This window comes from Colobus angolensis, unplaced genomic scaffold, assembly GCF_000951035.1.
Source record: "Colobus angolensis palliatus isolate OR3802 unplaced genomic scaffold, Cang.pa_1.0 Scaffold45, whole genome shotgun sequence".
Taxonomy (NCBI): Eukaryota; Metazoa; Chordata; class Mammalia; order Primates; family Cercopithecidae; genus Colobus; species Colobus angolensis.
In genome coordinates, this window is record NW_012117932.1 from 8566950 (window position 1) to 8582110 (window position 15161).

General features: G+C 42.5%; 1 protein-coding gene across 1 annotated transcript in view; it reads right to left on the reverse strand.

Annotated features, from left to right (window-relative positions):
* Window positions 1–15161, reverse strand: part of LAMA1 (laminin, alpha 1) — a 189664-nt gene that overhangs the window by 44585 nt on the left and 129918 nt on the right. The window contains exons 35-40 of the mRNA XM_011957824.1: window positions 13242–13328; window positions 12783–12976; window positions 11312–11454; window positions 8937–9026; window positions 7228–7339; window positions 5848–6007 (exon numbers count right to left, since the gene is read on the reverse strand). Of these exons, the coding sequence (XP_011813214.1) occupies window positions 5848–6007; window positions 7228–7339; window positions 8937–9026; window positions 11312–11454; window positions 12783–12976; window positions 13242–13328 (786 nt within the window). The remainder of the gene's footprint in view (window positions 1–5847; window positions 6008–7227; window positions 7340–8936; window positions 9027–11311; window positions 11455–12782; window positions 12977–13241; window positions 13329–15161) is intronic.

Here is a 15161-nt window from a genome sequence, read left to right on the forward strand (position 1 = left end):
TGATTCTCCTGCCTCTGCCTCCCACGTAGCTGGGGTTAAGGTGCCTGCCATCACACCCAGCTAATTTTTGTATTTTTTAGTAGACAGGGGTTTGGGTTTCACCATGTTGGCCAGGTTGGTCTCAAACTCCTGACCTCAGGTGATCCGCCCGCCTCGGCCTCCCGAAGCGCTGGGATTACAGGCGTGAGTCACTGTGCCCGGCCCAAAGCTTTACTTCTTTCATCAGCTCTGATGATTTTATAAATGATGAAGGTCATTAAACCCCTCCTCCCCAAATTTCCTGGTAAACTGGGGTCCAGTGGGCTTTGTGAGAATCTGAACACTTTCTAATACATTTTAGTAATGGAATTAAAAAAGATCATCTCCATGAATCTGGATTCAGGAAATTGGGACAACATTCTGTGTTGATGGGAACTGCCATCTTTCATTATATATTATACAGCAAGAAATTGAAAGAAGGCTATTCAGTGAATTTACCAATTTATATATATGGTAAAAGGATTTTCTGCAGCTAGTTAAGAAGAAGCAGATTTCATAAAAGCTTTCAAATTCAAAGTGACAAAAAGATATGATTTGTACCATGGATAAACGCAAGCTTTAGAATATCAAACGATTTTTTTCTATGCCTTTATAAATATGCCATCAAATTGCTTATTTAAATCAGTTTTGAATTTATAGCTGCATGGAATAATAAAATTTCATGCTACAAATCCTCTTGCAGTGGTGGGGAATATCCTATGAACTCTTCATTTCAATTTGTCAGGAGAACTTTGAAAAATTCTATGGAAAATGGCTTGTAAAACGCCCTCAGCTTTCACAGGTGTCAGATTACTGGGTTAAGACACGATCAAAAACATCTGTCAAGGATATAAATTTGAACTCTGACATTATTAGAATAACGTCAGGACTTTTAATTTTTAATGATAGACTTACAATTTTTAATGATAATAAAGACTTTGCATTATGAGCAGGCAACAAGAACTAAAACACATACATAAGAAAACACGAATAAACCCAATATATTTCTAATGTCTGATCATGAATCTGTTATTCCTTTTATTAAATAAGATAGCTCTCTAAGAAAATTTAAAATAAATTAGCCAGGTGTGGTGGCGCATGCCTGTAGTCCCAGCTACTCAGGAGGCTGAGGTAGGAAAATCGCTTCAGCCTGGGAGGTGGAGGTTGCAGTGAGCTGAGATCGTGCCACTGCACTCCAGCCTGGGTGACTGAGTGAGACCCTGTTCCAAAAAGAAAAAAAATAAAGTTCAAAATAGAAACCAAATTTTCATCTATAAGGTGACTCTACTATCTAAACTATAATCACGTGAATGACATACTCCTCAATAACTTGAACAAGATTAAGCAACAGGCCGGGCGCGGTGGCTCAAGCCTGTAATCCCAGCACTTTGGGAGGCCGAGACGGGCGGATCACGAGGGCAGGAGATCAAGACCATCCTGGCTAACACGGTGAAACCCCGTCTCTACTAAAAAAATACAAAAAACTAGCCGGACGAGGTGGCGGGTGCCTGTAGTCCCAGCTACTCGGGAGGCTGAGGCAGGAGAATCGCGGGAACCCGGGAGGCGGAGCTTGCAGTGAGCTGAGATCGTGCCACTGCACTCCAGCCTGGGTGACTGAGTGAGACTCTGTCTCAAAAAGAAAAAAAATAAAGTTCAAAATAGAAACCAAATTTTCATCTATAAGGTGACTCTACTATCTAAACTATAATCACGTGAATGACATACTCCTCAATAACTTGAACAAGATTAAGCAACAGGCCGGGCGCGGTGGCTCAAGCCTGTAATCCCAGCACTTTGGGAGGCCGAGGCGGGCAGATCTCCCGAGGACAGGAGTCCAAGACCAGCCTGGCCAACATGGTGAAACCCTGTCTCTACAAAAATACAAAATTACAAAAATTAGCTGGGCATGATGGCGGGCGCCTGTAATCCCAGCTACTCAGGAGGCTGAGGTGGGAGAATCGCCTGAACCCGGGAGGCAGAAGTTGCAGTGAGCTGAGATCGCGCCACTATACCCCAGCCTGGGAGACTATAAAAATAAATAAATAAATAAACATATTTTAATAGGTCTGAGATACCAGCACGGAAATCATCTGAAAAACAGCTACAAACGAGAATCCAAAGTGTGTAGTCAACGTGGCGGGCTGGAGGCCGCTCTCCTTCGAAAGGCCTGCTGGTGAGGTGGGCTGTGTTCCCACAGATCCCTAACTGCTAAGAGTAGCTCACTACCTGGGCTGTTTGTGCAAGCAACATGCTTTGTGCCGAACACCTGCTTTCCTTCTGGGAGTGGAGTTTTGCTATGTGCTAGGCAGGGGGTGCCTACCAGTACAGCTCCAACAAAATCCCTGGATACAGAATCTCTGACAGGCTTCCCTGGGCAGAAACATCACACACATGTTGCTGCATTTTTCTTGCTGGGGGAGGAGTGCTCTCTGGGATCCCACGTGGGGAGAGGACTTCATGGATTCCTCCAGACTCTGCTGTGTCCTTCTGTCCCATCTGGCTGGACCTCCTTAATAAATCTTAGCCGTAAGTACAGTTATATGCTGGATCCTGGGGGTCCTGGTGAAACTCTGAATGTGGTGGTAGTCCTGGAGACCCCCAACCCACCATGAAAAGCAGTCCGTCTGTGTGCTAAACTTCTCATCTATGTGATTGCCATGCTTCAGCATGAACCACCAATTTTCTAAGAATTATCATTAAAAAGCAGGTAATTGGTAAAATAATCCACGTAATTTGAAATGGCACATATATAGGGATTATCTATGGAAAATTGGAAAGTGGAGGCCAGAGAATACATTTTAAACTCTTGACTTTTTAAAAAAAAGTCTCTTTAGTAATATTTTTACTTACAAATTAGAGAGATCAGCAATCTTATTAATAACTTTATTCCAAGTGAAACCGTAACGGCAGTGACAGAGAAAGGGGTCATAGAGGCCGTCGCCAGTAGGGGAGGGTCAGCAGGAGGCACTGAGGGGAACAGGTGGAGGTGGGGGCTGGCCCTGCCTCTCCCCCTCCTTTCAGGCTTTCCAACCAGGTCTTCCCAGGAACCACCCACCCTAGAGGCGGCGCCCTAGGGCTGGGCTCTGCTCCCTAACCTTCCTCAGCCACCCACACATCTGAGTTGCTGGGGAGCTTGTTAAGGATGGAGAGTCCCAGGCCTGCCTTGCAGATCCTAGGAAGGTTCATATTTGTTCAAGGAATCTCCCTAGGAGTTCATGGGACACTAGTGTTGTAGAGGAACACAGCTTGAGAAACACCAGTTTCCTCTGTCAATTTTGCTAGAAGAAGCTAATGAAGAGTGCTGGGCTTTTTTTGTTTTGTTTTGTTTTGTTTTTGGTGGTTAACCTTGTTCAAGTCATTGAGGACTATATCATTTCATGTGATTGTGGTTTAGATAGTAACATCATCCTATAGATGAAAATTTGACCTCTATTTTAAACTTTCTTATTGTATTTAAAGTGCATATTCAGAAATTAAACTTTCCCCAAATGGACCAGGAGTTCCTAGTGGGCAAAAGGCTCTATTGTTCCCCTGTACGTCCCCAACTCCTGGCACAATGCCAGGGTTCAGGTCACTTTGCTGAATGAATGAATGAATGAATGCACCGATCTCAGATGGGTAACGGCGGGAAGAGACAGCCTCACAAAATGATTCTCTAGGATCTGCAGGGTGGGCCTGGGAATCTCCATCCTTCACATGCTCCCCACCAGCTCAGATGTGTGGCAGGCTGAGGAAGGTTAGGGAGCAGAGTCCAACCCAGGGGCGTCACCTCCAGGGTGGGCAGGTCTGGGAAGACCTGGTTGGAGATGCCCAAGAGGAGCCCAGCTGAAGCCTCAGTGTGCAGTCGGGGCTGCAGGACTAACGTTCAGCTTGGCTGCTGTGACCACTGCCCATGGCCTCTCAAATTCGATGCAAACTTCAGCTGAGCTTCTTTGGCTCCAGTGTTCCCTCGTTCAACGGCTCTCCACCGATGCTAGACTGAGATCTCGTTTCCCTGCCCCTGAAAGGCCCTCGATGTCTCTAACTGTCCAAATTCCACCCGCCCATCTTTTATGGACTGGGTCTCAAATGGTACTTCCTTTCCTTCTGGGTGGGAAAATAATAGAGTTGAGACTCAAACAGATTCAGGTTTGTGGTCAGGTTTCATATTGTCCTGGAGGCTTAATTAACACAGGGCAAGTTACTTATATTCTCTGGACCTCAGTTTCCCCAACTGGATTCTCCCCTACCTGGAAAGACAGATGATCACAGAGCACAGTGTGAGAAGAGAAGCCGGCACTCTCCTGGCACAGAGGAGGGGCTCCACAGACAGCTGCCCACGCCCATCTCCTGGCACCACACCCTCCTCTCATTTCCCCCCAAGGCCTTTAGATCCTAGTTCTCTCAGAGCCCTTTCCAGGCCCTATGATTCTAGTAATTAGATTACTAGTCCTCTCTCTAAACTCCACCCAACTGTGAACACCTCCTTTTGTTTTTCACCTAGCAAATCAACAACGTCAAAAATTATGTTCTATGATGAAAAAAGCCACATACCCAACCCTCTAGTGTGTTGCTGGGGGCAGTGCACATTGTTTTTAAAAAATATTTTAAAAAATTATTTGGAAGCGTATGTTAGGAATCCTCAAAATGCAAATTCTTTGACTAAATAATTCCACTTCTTTTTTTTTTTTTGAGACGGAGTCTTGCTCTGTTGCCCAGGCTGGAGTGCAGTGGCACGATCTCAGCTCACTGCAAGCTCCGCCTCCCAGGTTCAAGCAATTCTCCTGCCTCAGCCTCCTGAGTAGCTGGGACTACAGGCATCCACCACCACGCCAGGCTAATTTTTGTATTTTTAGTAGAGATGGGGTTTGGCCTTGTTGGCCAGGCTGGTTTTGAACTCCTAACTTCAGATGACCCTCCTGCCTCAGCCTCCCAAAGTGCTGGGATTACAGGTGTGAGCCACCGTGCCCAGCCAATAATTCTACTTCTTAACATCTATCTACCCTGGTAATAATCTGAAATACAGAAAAAGACAAGATATATACAGTATAAATAAATATTTGATATTTCAATATAGAAAAATATGTAAAACATTTGCATAAGAAGTCCATCACAACATAATTTAAAATAGCAAAATATTAAAGTTTAAATATCTCACAGGACTATATCATTTCATCTGATTATAGTTTAGATAGTAAATTCAGGAATAAAGTTTTAATGAAGTATCATGCAACTATTTACAACAGCACTTCAGACATTCATTACAACCTGGCAGAGAGACAGCCTGTGCTACTATATCAAGTAATACCTGTATAGAAACGCTAAGATAAAAACTGGAAAAGAAACTCCAAACTCCTTGTGACTGTATGTAAGAATGCTTTGTGATCTCTGTGTCACTTCACATCATGGGTTTCAATGTAACTGTACTTTTGTATAGAACTGAGTCCAATTACTCTGGCATAACATTGACCTGTCTTGGAGTTCATGGTATTGGTGGTCACCAACGATTTTTTTCTATGAGAGTTTACTGCCTTATCCTTGGTCTACAGTTCCATGAGGCTCTGCCGTTTGTGCTAGGTGGAAACATCCCAGAATCACAGAAAAGGACAGAAGCTACTGCATGAGAGCACAAAGATAGATTCTACTGGCTGCACAGGCTACCCCTTTCTATATTTGGAGGGGTCAGTAACCACCTCTTCATTTACTTGACCACAGGGCCATTTCTCCTCTCTTAGGATATTCCATTCCCAGTGAGCACTTTTCTTCCAGGATGCCTCCTTCTCCGTTGGAGATAGCATGCAAGTTTCTCTCTCTACTTGGTTGCATTGTGAACGGTAATTGGGAACTTACTTGAGTTCAAGGGTGGCATTTTGGTGCAACTGTGTGAAGTCTCTTCTCTGCATGATTTCTAGCAAAGATGTCCCATTCTGTTGCATGCCCTGAAGCGTAGAATTGGGTAGCAGGAAATCTTCGTCCAAAGTCTGATTTAAAGCTGTCTTTTCAATCATTTCTATGGAGAAAATTCACCAATTATTTAATAAGCCTCTGAAAAGTGGCTAGTAGCAAGTGAAAAACTTAGAAACTTCTCTGCTGAGGACTGCTCTGTTTACCTAAGCTGAGTTGGACCTCCATGCCAGGCCAGGCCACCTGGTATAACCCAGTGTACTCCGTACATCCCTTAACTAAACATCCATGAACTTGGGATTACTGGCCTATTTCAAAGTCTTTCCATGCACCAATAAACTCTCTAAAGGCAGGCACATGGTGTCAACCTCACCATTTCCTCGTACCTGGCAGAGACATCTGCACATGAAAAATAAATGTTCTCAATAAATATTTACTACATAAATAAACCACCAATGCTTCATCCTACTTTTTTTAATGAAACATAATTTGTTCTAATAATTTCCTTACCTTTTGCCCTACAAAGTCTGATTTGCATTGGATTCTGTACTTTTTAAGCCCTTACACTATAATTTGAAAAGAAGAGTGATCATATGTTTCTGGTAGCTGGAAAACTGAAAACAGCATATGCTAAAAGCCACAGCACACCCAACTGAGAAATGATTAAATTATTCTAATATGATGGATACACTTGGTACCAAACTGAAGTCCCAAATACCATGGATGGGGAGCTACCATACTAACTTTACCATAACGGGGCTTGAGAATTAGGATCTGGTGGGGCGCGGTGACTCAAGCCTGTAATCCCAGCACTTTGGGAGGCCGAGACGGGCGGATCATGAGGTCAGGAGATTGAGACCATCCTGGCTAACACGGTGAAACCCCGTCTCTACCAAAAAATACAAAAACCTAGCCGGGCGAGGTGGCGGGCGCCTGTAGTCCCAGCTACTCCGGAGGCTGAGGCAGGAGAATGGCGTAAACCCAGGAGGCGGAGCTTGCAGTGAGCTGAGATCCGGCCACTGCACTCCAGCCTGGGTGACAGAGCAAGACTCCGTCTCAAAAAAAAAAAAAAAAAAAAAGAGAATTAGGATCTAAGTTTCAGGTGTAATGCAGAAAATAAAAAAATAAATATGCATTTTTTTAAAGCTAAAACTCTCAGTGAAAGACTAAAGCTTACACATTTCAGGATCCCCAAACTATTGCAGTCCCTCTGGTTCCAGAAAGCCCAATACAAGAGATATGCATCTATTCGTATGTTTAAAAGAGCGACAGCGACTTCTTACTAGATAAGGACAGACACTTCAAACTCGACGCTGCGCACACTACCTGTGATGCTCATCCGCAACTTCTCAACGGCTACGGCCAGGTCTTGACTCTCCTTGAAGATTCTCTCAGTTGCGCTATTCACCTTTTGGGTACTTGCTAACATTCTAGTGAGCTGGTGGAAAAATAAAGTCTCAGGTTAGTTTGACTTTAAGGAGTCTGACTTTAAATAATATGCAAACTTTAGTATTCCGTGGTTGTCGCCTACCAGCAACAACATATATTCCAGAATATAGAGTAAAGATGAGCACTATTATGCAAGCTGAGGTTCATATTTTGGGTTATAAATGGACTCAGTAGTTAATGAAATAATCTACAACTCACTCAGCATAAGAAAAGATGGGTATGTTTTTAAAAGCAGGCTAATTGTGTATTAAACTACAGATTCTCCTAGTGTCCATACTGTGAAGGCCCTCGATTCACTTTAAAACCCAAATATACAGAATACAGAAAGTGAACCTTACTGGTTTGTATGGCCTATGAAATGTTAGTCTCTAGGAGTTAAGAACACGGAGTCAGGCAAGCTGATTTTAGACCTGATTCTGCCAGGCTGTAGATAGGCCCAGACATTTCCAAGCACTGTCTGTAACACTGGGGAAACAGTAATGCTTACCTCCCGGGGCTGCCAAGAGAACTACACAAGACGAGAGCCGGGAAGTCAGCAGCGCGGAGGCTGACACTTAGCTGTCCTCAGCTGTTATTTTTACTGGGATTTTTACTATTTGTAAAAGGAAAGGTTGTTTATAATTTCCAAGAATGTAAAGTAACTCCAACTGGGTCTAAAAGTGTTTTCTAGTCAAGACCAAGTAGAATCTTCTTTAATGGATACAGAGAATGTATTTTAATCAGCTTATCATTTCCAACCAAATGTTTGCTTGATGAGGTACTTAAACCCAAACTTAAACCCTTCAACTCTTTCCAAAACATCGTTAATTCTCAATTAACAGGAGCCAAACTATACTTTCCAGGGTGATGTTTGTGTACGTGTGCATGTGTTGATGGAGATTAGACATCCATATGTATAGATACAGCATCACAGTACACACACACACACGCACATACAAAATTCATAAATGAAAAAGTAGTAAATTTGACAGTAATCCTTCCTCACCATCTGCAGAGGGCAAGATTCTCTTTTAGGTCACTAAATGCCATTCCTGTCACAGGTTAAACAATAAATAATTCCCTGATGACATAAAAACAAGCTCACTTGCCACTCAGGGCCCTAAAATCAGAACCACCCCAACCTGAAGCCTGAAGGTTGCACAAACACCACGTCGTGAGGTCTGTGCGCTCCCTGCTCCACCCAGAAAGTTTCAGAGAGCATTACTGATGTTCAGTCCATGCTTTTGGGCTCACCATGTGCTTGGTTACTGAATGAATTTAGGAGAAGGAAGAAACCTCAGCGATCTTTTCATCCCTGCCCCACCCTTTGTTTCAGAGGAGAAAATGTAAGTCAGAGCCAAGAGACTGCCCAACTCTGTCCCCAGCAGAGATGACAACAGACATTAAGTCGGGAGCCTTTTCCCAGTCAACCACAGAAACTGGCAGGGTCAAAACCAATTTGATGATTAAGTAACTGGAGCACAGCTCGTGGGAGGAAGAGGCTGGCATGATCTAATCAGAACCGTGCAGACAGCCCCAAGGCAATTGTTCAGGAGGGCTGATGGGAGGGACCGGGAGGAAGGCAGTTCATTATGGAAAGAATTTACCTTCTTTTGCAGGTTGTCCGTTTCTTCTGCAACACCTTCAAGCTTAATTCTTCCCAGGTCCTTTTGCATATTTTCTCTTAATAAAGATTCCTAGGAAGAATGGAGGAAATAAATTACAATGCTTCGCAGTAAAATGTTCTGATTATTAACTAAGAAGCACTTGTTATTTCCTTTTTGTTCACAGAAAGAAATTCTTCTTTCCTTGGAACTGTCATTAAAAAAAAAAAAAATAGATCACATTTACTTCGGTTTCGATTATAGCGACATGATTCCATACTGCCATCCTTTGCATTATATTTTTGAAATAGACATAAATTTAAAATCTGGTGTGATAAGCAGAATCTGATACTGCTGCAATTCTCAGATAAAATTATGGCTTTATCTCAATAGCAGAGTCACACAAATTTAATTATAACTGCAACACCTAAGAAAAAAACGCCTTTAGGCTAAACTACAGAAGAATTCAATAAAGAAAGATTTATAAATACTAAAAATAAAGAAAAATAAAGTGCTTAATTTATGCCAACATCCTTCTAATTTCTTGTAGGATTTTGTTTAAACCTTAAAACTCAATGAATACTTTACATAAACACAAAAAGTTACTTAAAGAAAACGGACAAGTGGTTTATTTAGAGCAAATCATTCAAAATGAGTTAAAATTTAAATGAAATATTTGTCTTATTTGATATATATAAAATTGTTATATCCCTGGGACCCATACTGGCAGATTAACATACTGATTGTATATGTAGTGATTGGAAAAAACATTTAAATATTCTTTTTTTAATAGATTTAAAAGCTCTCATTTTTCAAAAACACTTTGTGACATTTGAGGAAAGTATAACATAAAAATATCTCTTAGCGGTCCCTAAAAGACCACTGCAAATCCAGATGGATCCAAGAACCAGCCCCTTCCCAACACACACATAAACACACACACACCCCTAAGGAAGTATGAAGTTTGAGGAAGGCTCTTATCTAAGAAAAGGCATTTAGGAATGGCCATCCCTTTTATTGCTACCTGGCACACTGCATAGATTATGTCAAATTCTAACGCATATATAAAGCAAAATTTAAGAATCACATTGTTTTCCAATTAGAATTGAAAGTGGGTCGGGGCGGTGACTCATGTCTTTTCTGTAGTCCCAGAAATTTGAGAGGTCAAGGTGGGAGGATCTCTTGAGCTTAGGAGTTCAAGACTAGCCTGGACAACACAGCGAGAGCTCATCTCTATTAAAAATAAAAATAAAAATAAAAAAACTAGCTGGGCATGGTGGTGTGTGTCTCTGGTCTCAGCTACTTGGGAGGCTAAGGCAGGAGGATCCCTTGAGCCATGGAGGTTAAGGCTGCAGTGGACCATGACTGTGCCACTGCATGCCAACCTGGGTGACTGAGGGAGACCCTGTCTCAAAAAAATAAAAAAAAAAATAATAAAATAATAAAAACAAATAAGTGCTATAGTAGGACATGGTCTACTAAGTTAACTTCTTAACTCTTCATCCTTTTTTGACCTAGGCCCTGTTGGTGAAAACATAAAACTATGATTTACTGCCAGACATTTAAATGTAGTCTTCCAGGGAGGAGAGATTCTGTGCCCTGCAACTCTAGTGAAGTGAATAACAATATACTTAAAGAAAATGGTTCATCTTCAGCATGAGGCAACTTTAAAGAAGATACTGTTCAGATTTATTTTCAGCTTTTCTTTTTCTTTCTTTTTTTGAGACGGAGTCTCGCTCTGTCACCAGGCTGGAGTGCAGTGGTGCAATCTCGGCTCATTGCAACCACCATCTCCCAGGTTCAAGCAATTCTCCTGCCTCTGCCTCCCAAGTAGGTGGGATTACAGGTACGCACCACTGTGCCCAGCTAATTTTTGTATTTTTAGTAGAGACGGGGTTTCACCATGTCGGCCAGGATGGTCTCGATCTCTTGACCTTATGATCTGCCCGCTTTGGCCTCCCAAAGTGCTGGGATGCTGGGATTACAGGTGTGAGCCACCGTGCCTGGTCTATTTTCTGCTTTTCTAATAGGGCAGCTGTTTTCAAATACCCAAAGTTGTCTTACAGAAGAGCAAGTGGATTTGGTCTTATCCCAAAAGGTAGAACGAGGGCCACAGACAGCAGCTTTGATAAGGAGTCCTCCAGGGAGCACTGAAACAATGAAAGCTGCCAACTGTGAAACAAGCTAGCATGTGAGATAAGTAAGTACGTGCCTGTCACTGGTCACAGTCAAGGAAAGACTAGAAACCTGCCCGCAGGGGCGATGGAAGCTGGGCTCTCACACTGCGGGGAGGACACATGCAATGACTCCCACCATTCCACGGACTATATCCCTCAATGATACAACTGTCTGTTCATCTCCGTATTTCCAGTACCTACCTGGAGATATTTAGTTGTATTTTCCAGCTTTGACAAAATTCCATATGGGACAGGGATAATGGCAGTGAGGTTCAGAGAAAGAACGGCATCGCCAATCTCATCCAAGCCATTCAGCAGCACACCTACACATTCATCATCACAGGCTACAAGACAGAGTTTTAAAAAGGACAGTTAAAGTGAATACGGTGTGGTCTGCCCGTTTTTTCACGGGGTTGCATAAGCTGTTTTGTGAAAATGACGTATGCGGTCAGAGTACACTCCAAGACCCGGTGTACCATATCTGATCTCATTCTCACTCCAACGGTGCCATGGGTGGCACGGCAGTTAAGTGCTAGACCCCTATTCAGTGATGATGCCAAGGCTCAGATCAGATACGTAACTTCCCTGAGGTCACAGAGAAAGAAACAGCTGAGGCCGAGAGTGGCGCCCAGCTCTGGCACACATTTCGTTCTTCTGCCCCCATCGCTACGCTGCCTGGTTCATCTTTAACTAGGACCCAAGGCACTGAATCCCAGCATTCCCTTCCACAGCCTGCTTGTCACCTCCCCAGACAGTTTGCAAATGCATCTTTCACAAGTACAAGTGAAGGACACTGGACAGAATAGTGGGGGTGTTTGTGCCTATCATCAACACAAAAGTCGAAGCAAAAAAGACCTCCAATGCCATGACCCTAACAGGCCTCCTTATCTTCCCCATTAACCCCTGAGAAGACATCCCAAGATGACTATCTCATACACTTGCTGGTAAAATAAATCAGAACTGGAAAAAAAGTTTACAAAAGTCCATGATAGGCTGGGCGTGGTGGTTCACGCCTGTAATCCCAGCACTTTGGGAGGCTGAGGCGGGCAGACTGCCTGAAGTCAGGAGTTCAAGACCAGCCTGGCCAACGTAGTGAAACTCTGTTTCTACTAAAAATAAAAAAATTAGCCAGGCAAGGTGGTGGACAACTGTGATCCCAGCTACTCAGGAGGCTGAGGCAGAGGAATCACTTGAGTCCAGGAGGCGGAGGTTGCAGTGAGCTGAGATTGCGCTACTGCACTCCAGCCTGGGGGACAGAGCAAGACTCCATTAAAAAAAAAAAAAAAAAATCCATGATAGCCAAGAGCAGAAGCTCTCATGAAATTGGGGTAACACAAATGACAACCCCACAAAGCTGTTTCCTCTCCCGCACTAAATCACTCCTGGCTCCACTAAAGGAAATATTAATGCCACTAAATGAGAAAGTTGAAATCACTGTGCTGCTCTGGGAGGAAGAAACTGGTATCTTAGAACCTCCCGCCTCAGCTGGAAAACACATGATGAAAGGTTCAGTTCAGCAGATGCAACAGTGATCTATGCTTAGAAAATAACAAAATGAAAATGAAACAGGATGTTGGTATCCTGCGGACACTTTAGTGTGCCACCACTGCTTCTTTCCCAACACATTTGGGAGGAAAAACCATCTTTACACATTTAGAGGAGAAATACTCACAAACACAATCCGTTTCCATCAGAATGTGCCTTGGTTCACACTCATCGCACCGGAGCCCCGAGGCCCCCAGCCTGCAAACACACTGCCCAGATGTGCGGTCACAGTCGCCATGGACAGAGCCGCGCGGGTTGCAGTCACACTTCTGGCAACTGCCACCTAGTGTTTGAGGGTTCCCATAATAGCCCAAGGAGCACCTACAGAAAGGAAGGAACATATGTACAGACAGGATGGTCTATACCAGCTTCTAACTCACGACAGTAATCATTTCCACCAAATGAAATGCAAAGCACAGATCCACTCACCTTGGGAAAACTTGTTTTGGAACAGTAATGAGGTCTTATTTCAATGAAGCACATGCAAATTGATAATGGCTCCCAGATCACTATAGTAAATACGCCCAACACCTTATAAAAGAAACAGAGTACCCAGGGATTTCCACATGACAATCCACCCATGTACCTTTCACAATGTTGTCCTTCATAGCCCAGGAGACAGGCATCACAACGGAAATCGTGGTCACCTTCCAAGACACAAGTGGGACTAAAACTGGAGGAAAAGAATTTCTTCTTGAATTTTCAGATATACAATTTCCATCTTTCCTTAAAGTACTTATTCATTACTCTTAGGATACACTATACTGGTCTCAAAGTTATGTGATCACACACAGCTTTTTAGAGCTTACAATCTACTGGGCAAAAGGAAGGAAAATAAATGTAATCAATAAGTGCATGCACATCTTGTATCCAAAAGACATTCATAAGACCCTGTCCAGGGGCAATCATTTGAATGTTAAGTGGAAGAAGACTGACCTTAGGGATTATCACTAATTAGCCACCCAACAAGAGAGTGTCCCAAGGAAAAAGCGTCTTTGCTTACTAAGTGATAAGGTGGTAAGAGAGTTGAAACAACTATGAGCAAGCATGAAAACCCGCAGGGGGAAGATGGCTGAACACACGCTGACGAAAAGAACTTTATTGACTGTAATGTAAGGCGAGGAAGGCAAGCCAGGGAAGCAAAGGCAAGGAAGTAGGGTGGAACTGGAGAATCGATGAAGCTAAAGGCAGGCAGGGAGTTATGTGGTAGGCTACCAGAAGCAAAATGACAGAGCCTCTCAAAGTGTAATTATCGACTGGGATTTGATCTCCTCATTCATGGATTTCTGCTTTTGTTTAACTCCTTTTTCTCAACATCCTCTACCCTCTGCCTTCATGTTTTAAATTACCAATGCGCCATCTAGAGGCTGAGCTGGGTGCATGCAAACGACTGGAGACAATAAAAAACGAAACCGGTGAGAGCCAAGTCTGGTTCCTTTTGGTTAGCAAGATGAAGTCTCCAGTATCAGTTATCAGCCCCATACCACTTCTGACTCTTTTTCCTCCTTAAAATAGTAAAGGGATAGACTTCAGTGGAAACAAAATACGTAGAAAATAAAGCATGTGTTTTAGGGCATCTCAGATTCTGAGCACCCATGAATGTTCACATCCTCACAATCTCTTCCTGATAGCACAACTTTAATTTATTAATGTGGACTCTGGGGATGTTTATAACCTTTTTATTATTGAAGAAGCAAAATATTCAAACAGTACGGAAATGTGCAGAGTGGTAGGGTAGAATGTCCTTCCCAATATTTCTCTGGACACATATGGCCACCTATAACATTGGTATGAATAGACATGTGGATATGAATTTTTTCCAAAATGGCATCACACTACATATTCAATTACATACTTCAACTGGCCATTTCTCTGATTCTGTGCCTACAGATATACCTTATTCTTTTCTCCATGTTTGTAAAATATTTCACTCTAGGAATGCACTACCATGTATATAATCAATTCCCTGTAAGTAGATATTTGTTTCCCCTATTCCTCATGAGTACAAGCAATGCTAAAACACATCCATCTTTACACACACGAAAGCATTTCTATAGCATAGACTACAGAAATGGAATTGACAAGTCAAAATTCACATATATAGATTCAATATAAAAAATAAGCACTAGTAACAACACATTTTAGGATGCTTCATAGCTTGCAAGGGAAGTGTACATAGTGCCTCTCATTCGGTACTCACCATCAGGCATCATTTACTTGGAGGCAATAAAAAACAGAAGATTCAGACAAATATTAAAAGGAATACTTTGCTGCAGTACACCAAAAGTTAACATTTGATCTTTATATGTTCAATACCTTGCCAAATATTCTAAGTGATAATAAAATACTATTGATGAATTATAATTTTCATTTGAACCAAAGTGGATTCTTTGATATTCTAATTCCCACTTAAAATTTCTGGTTCCCTTTTGCATTCAGATAATTCTGTACAAACATCATGAGTACAAGATAGAAACTAGTCCCAATTTTATCACCATGTGCATTT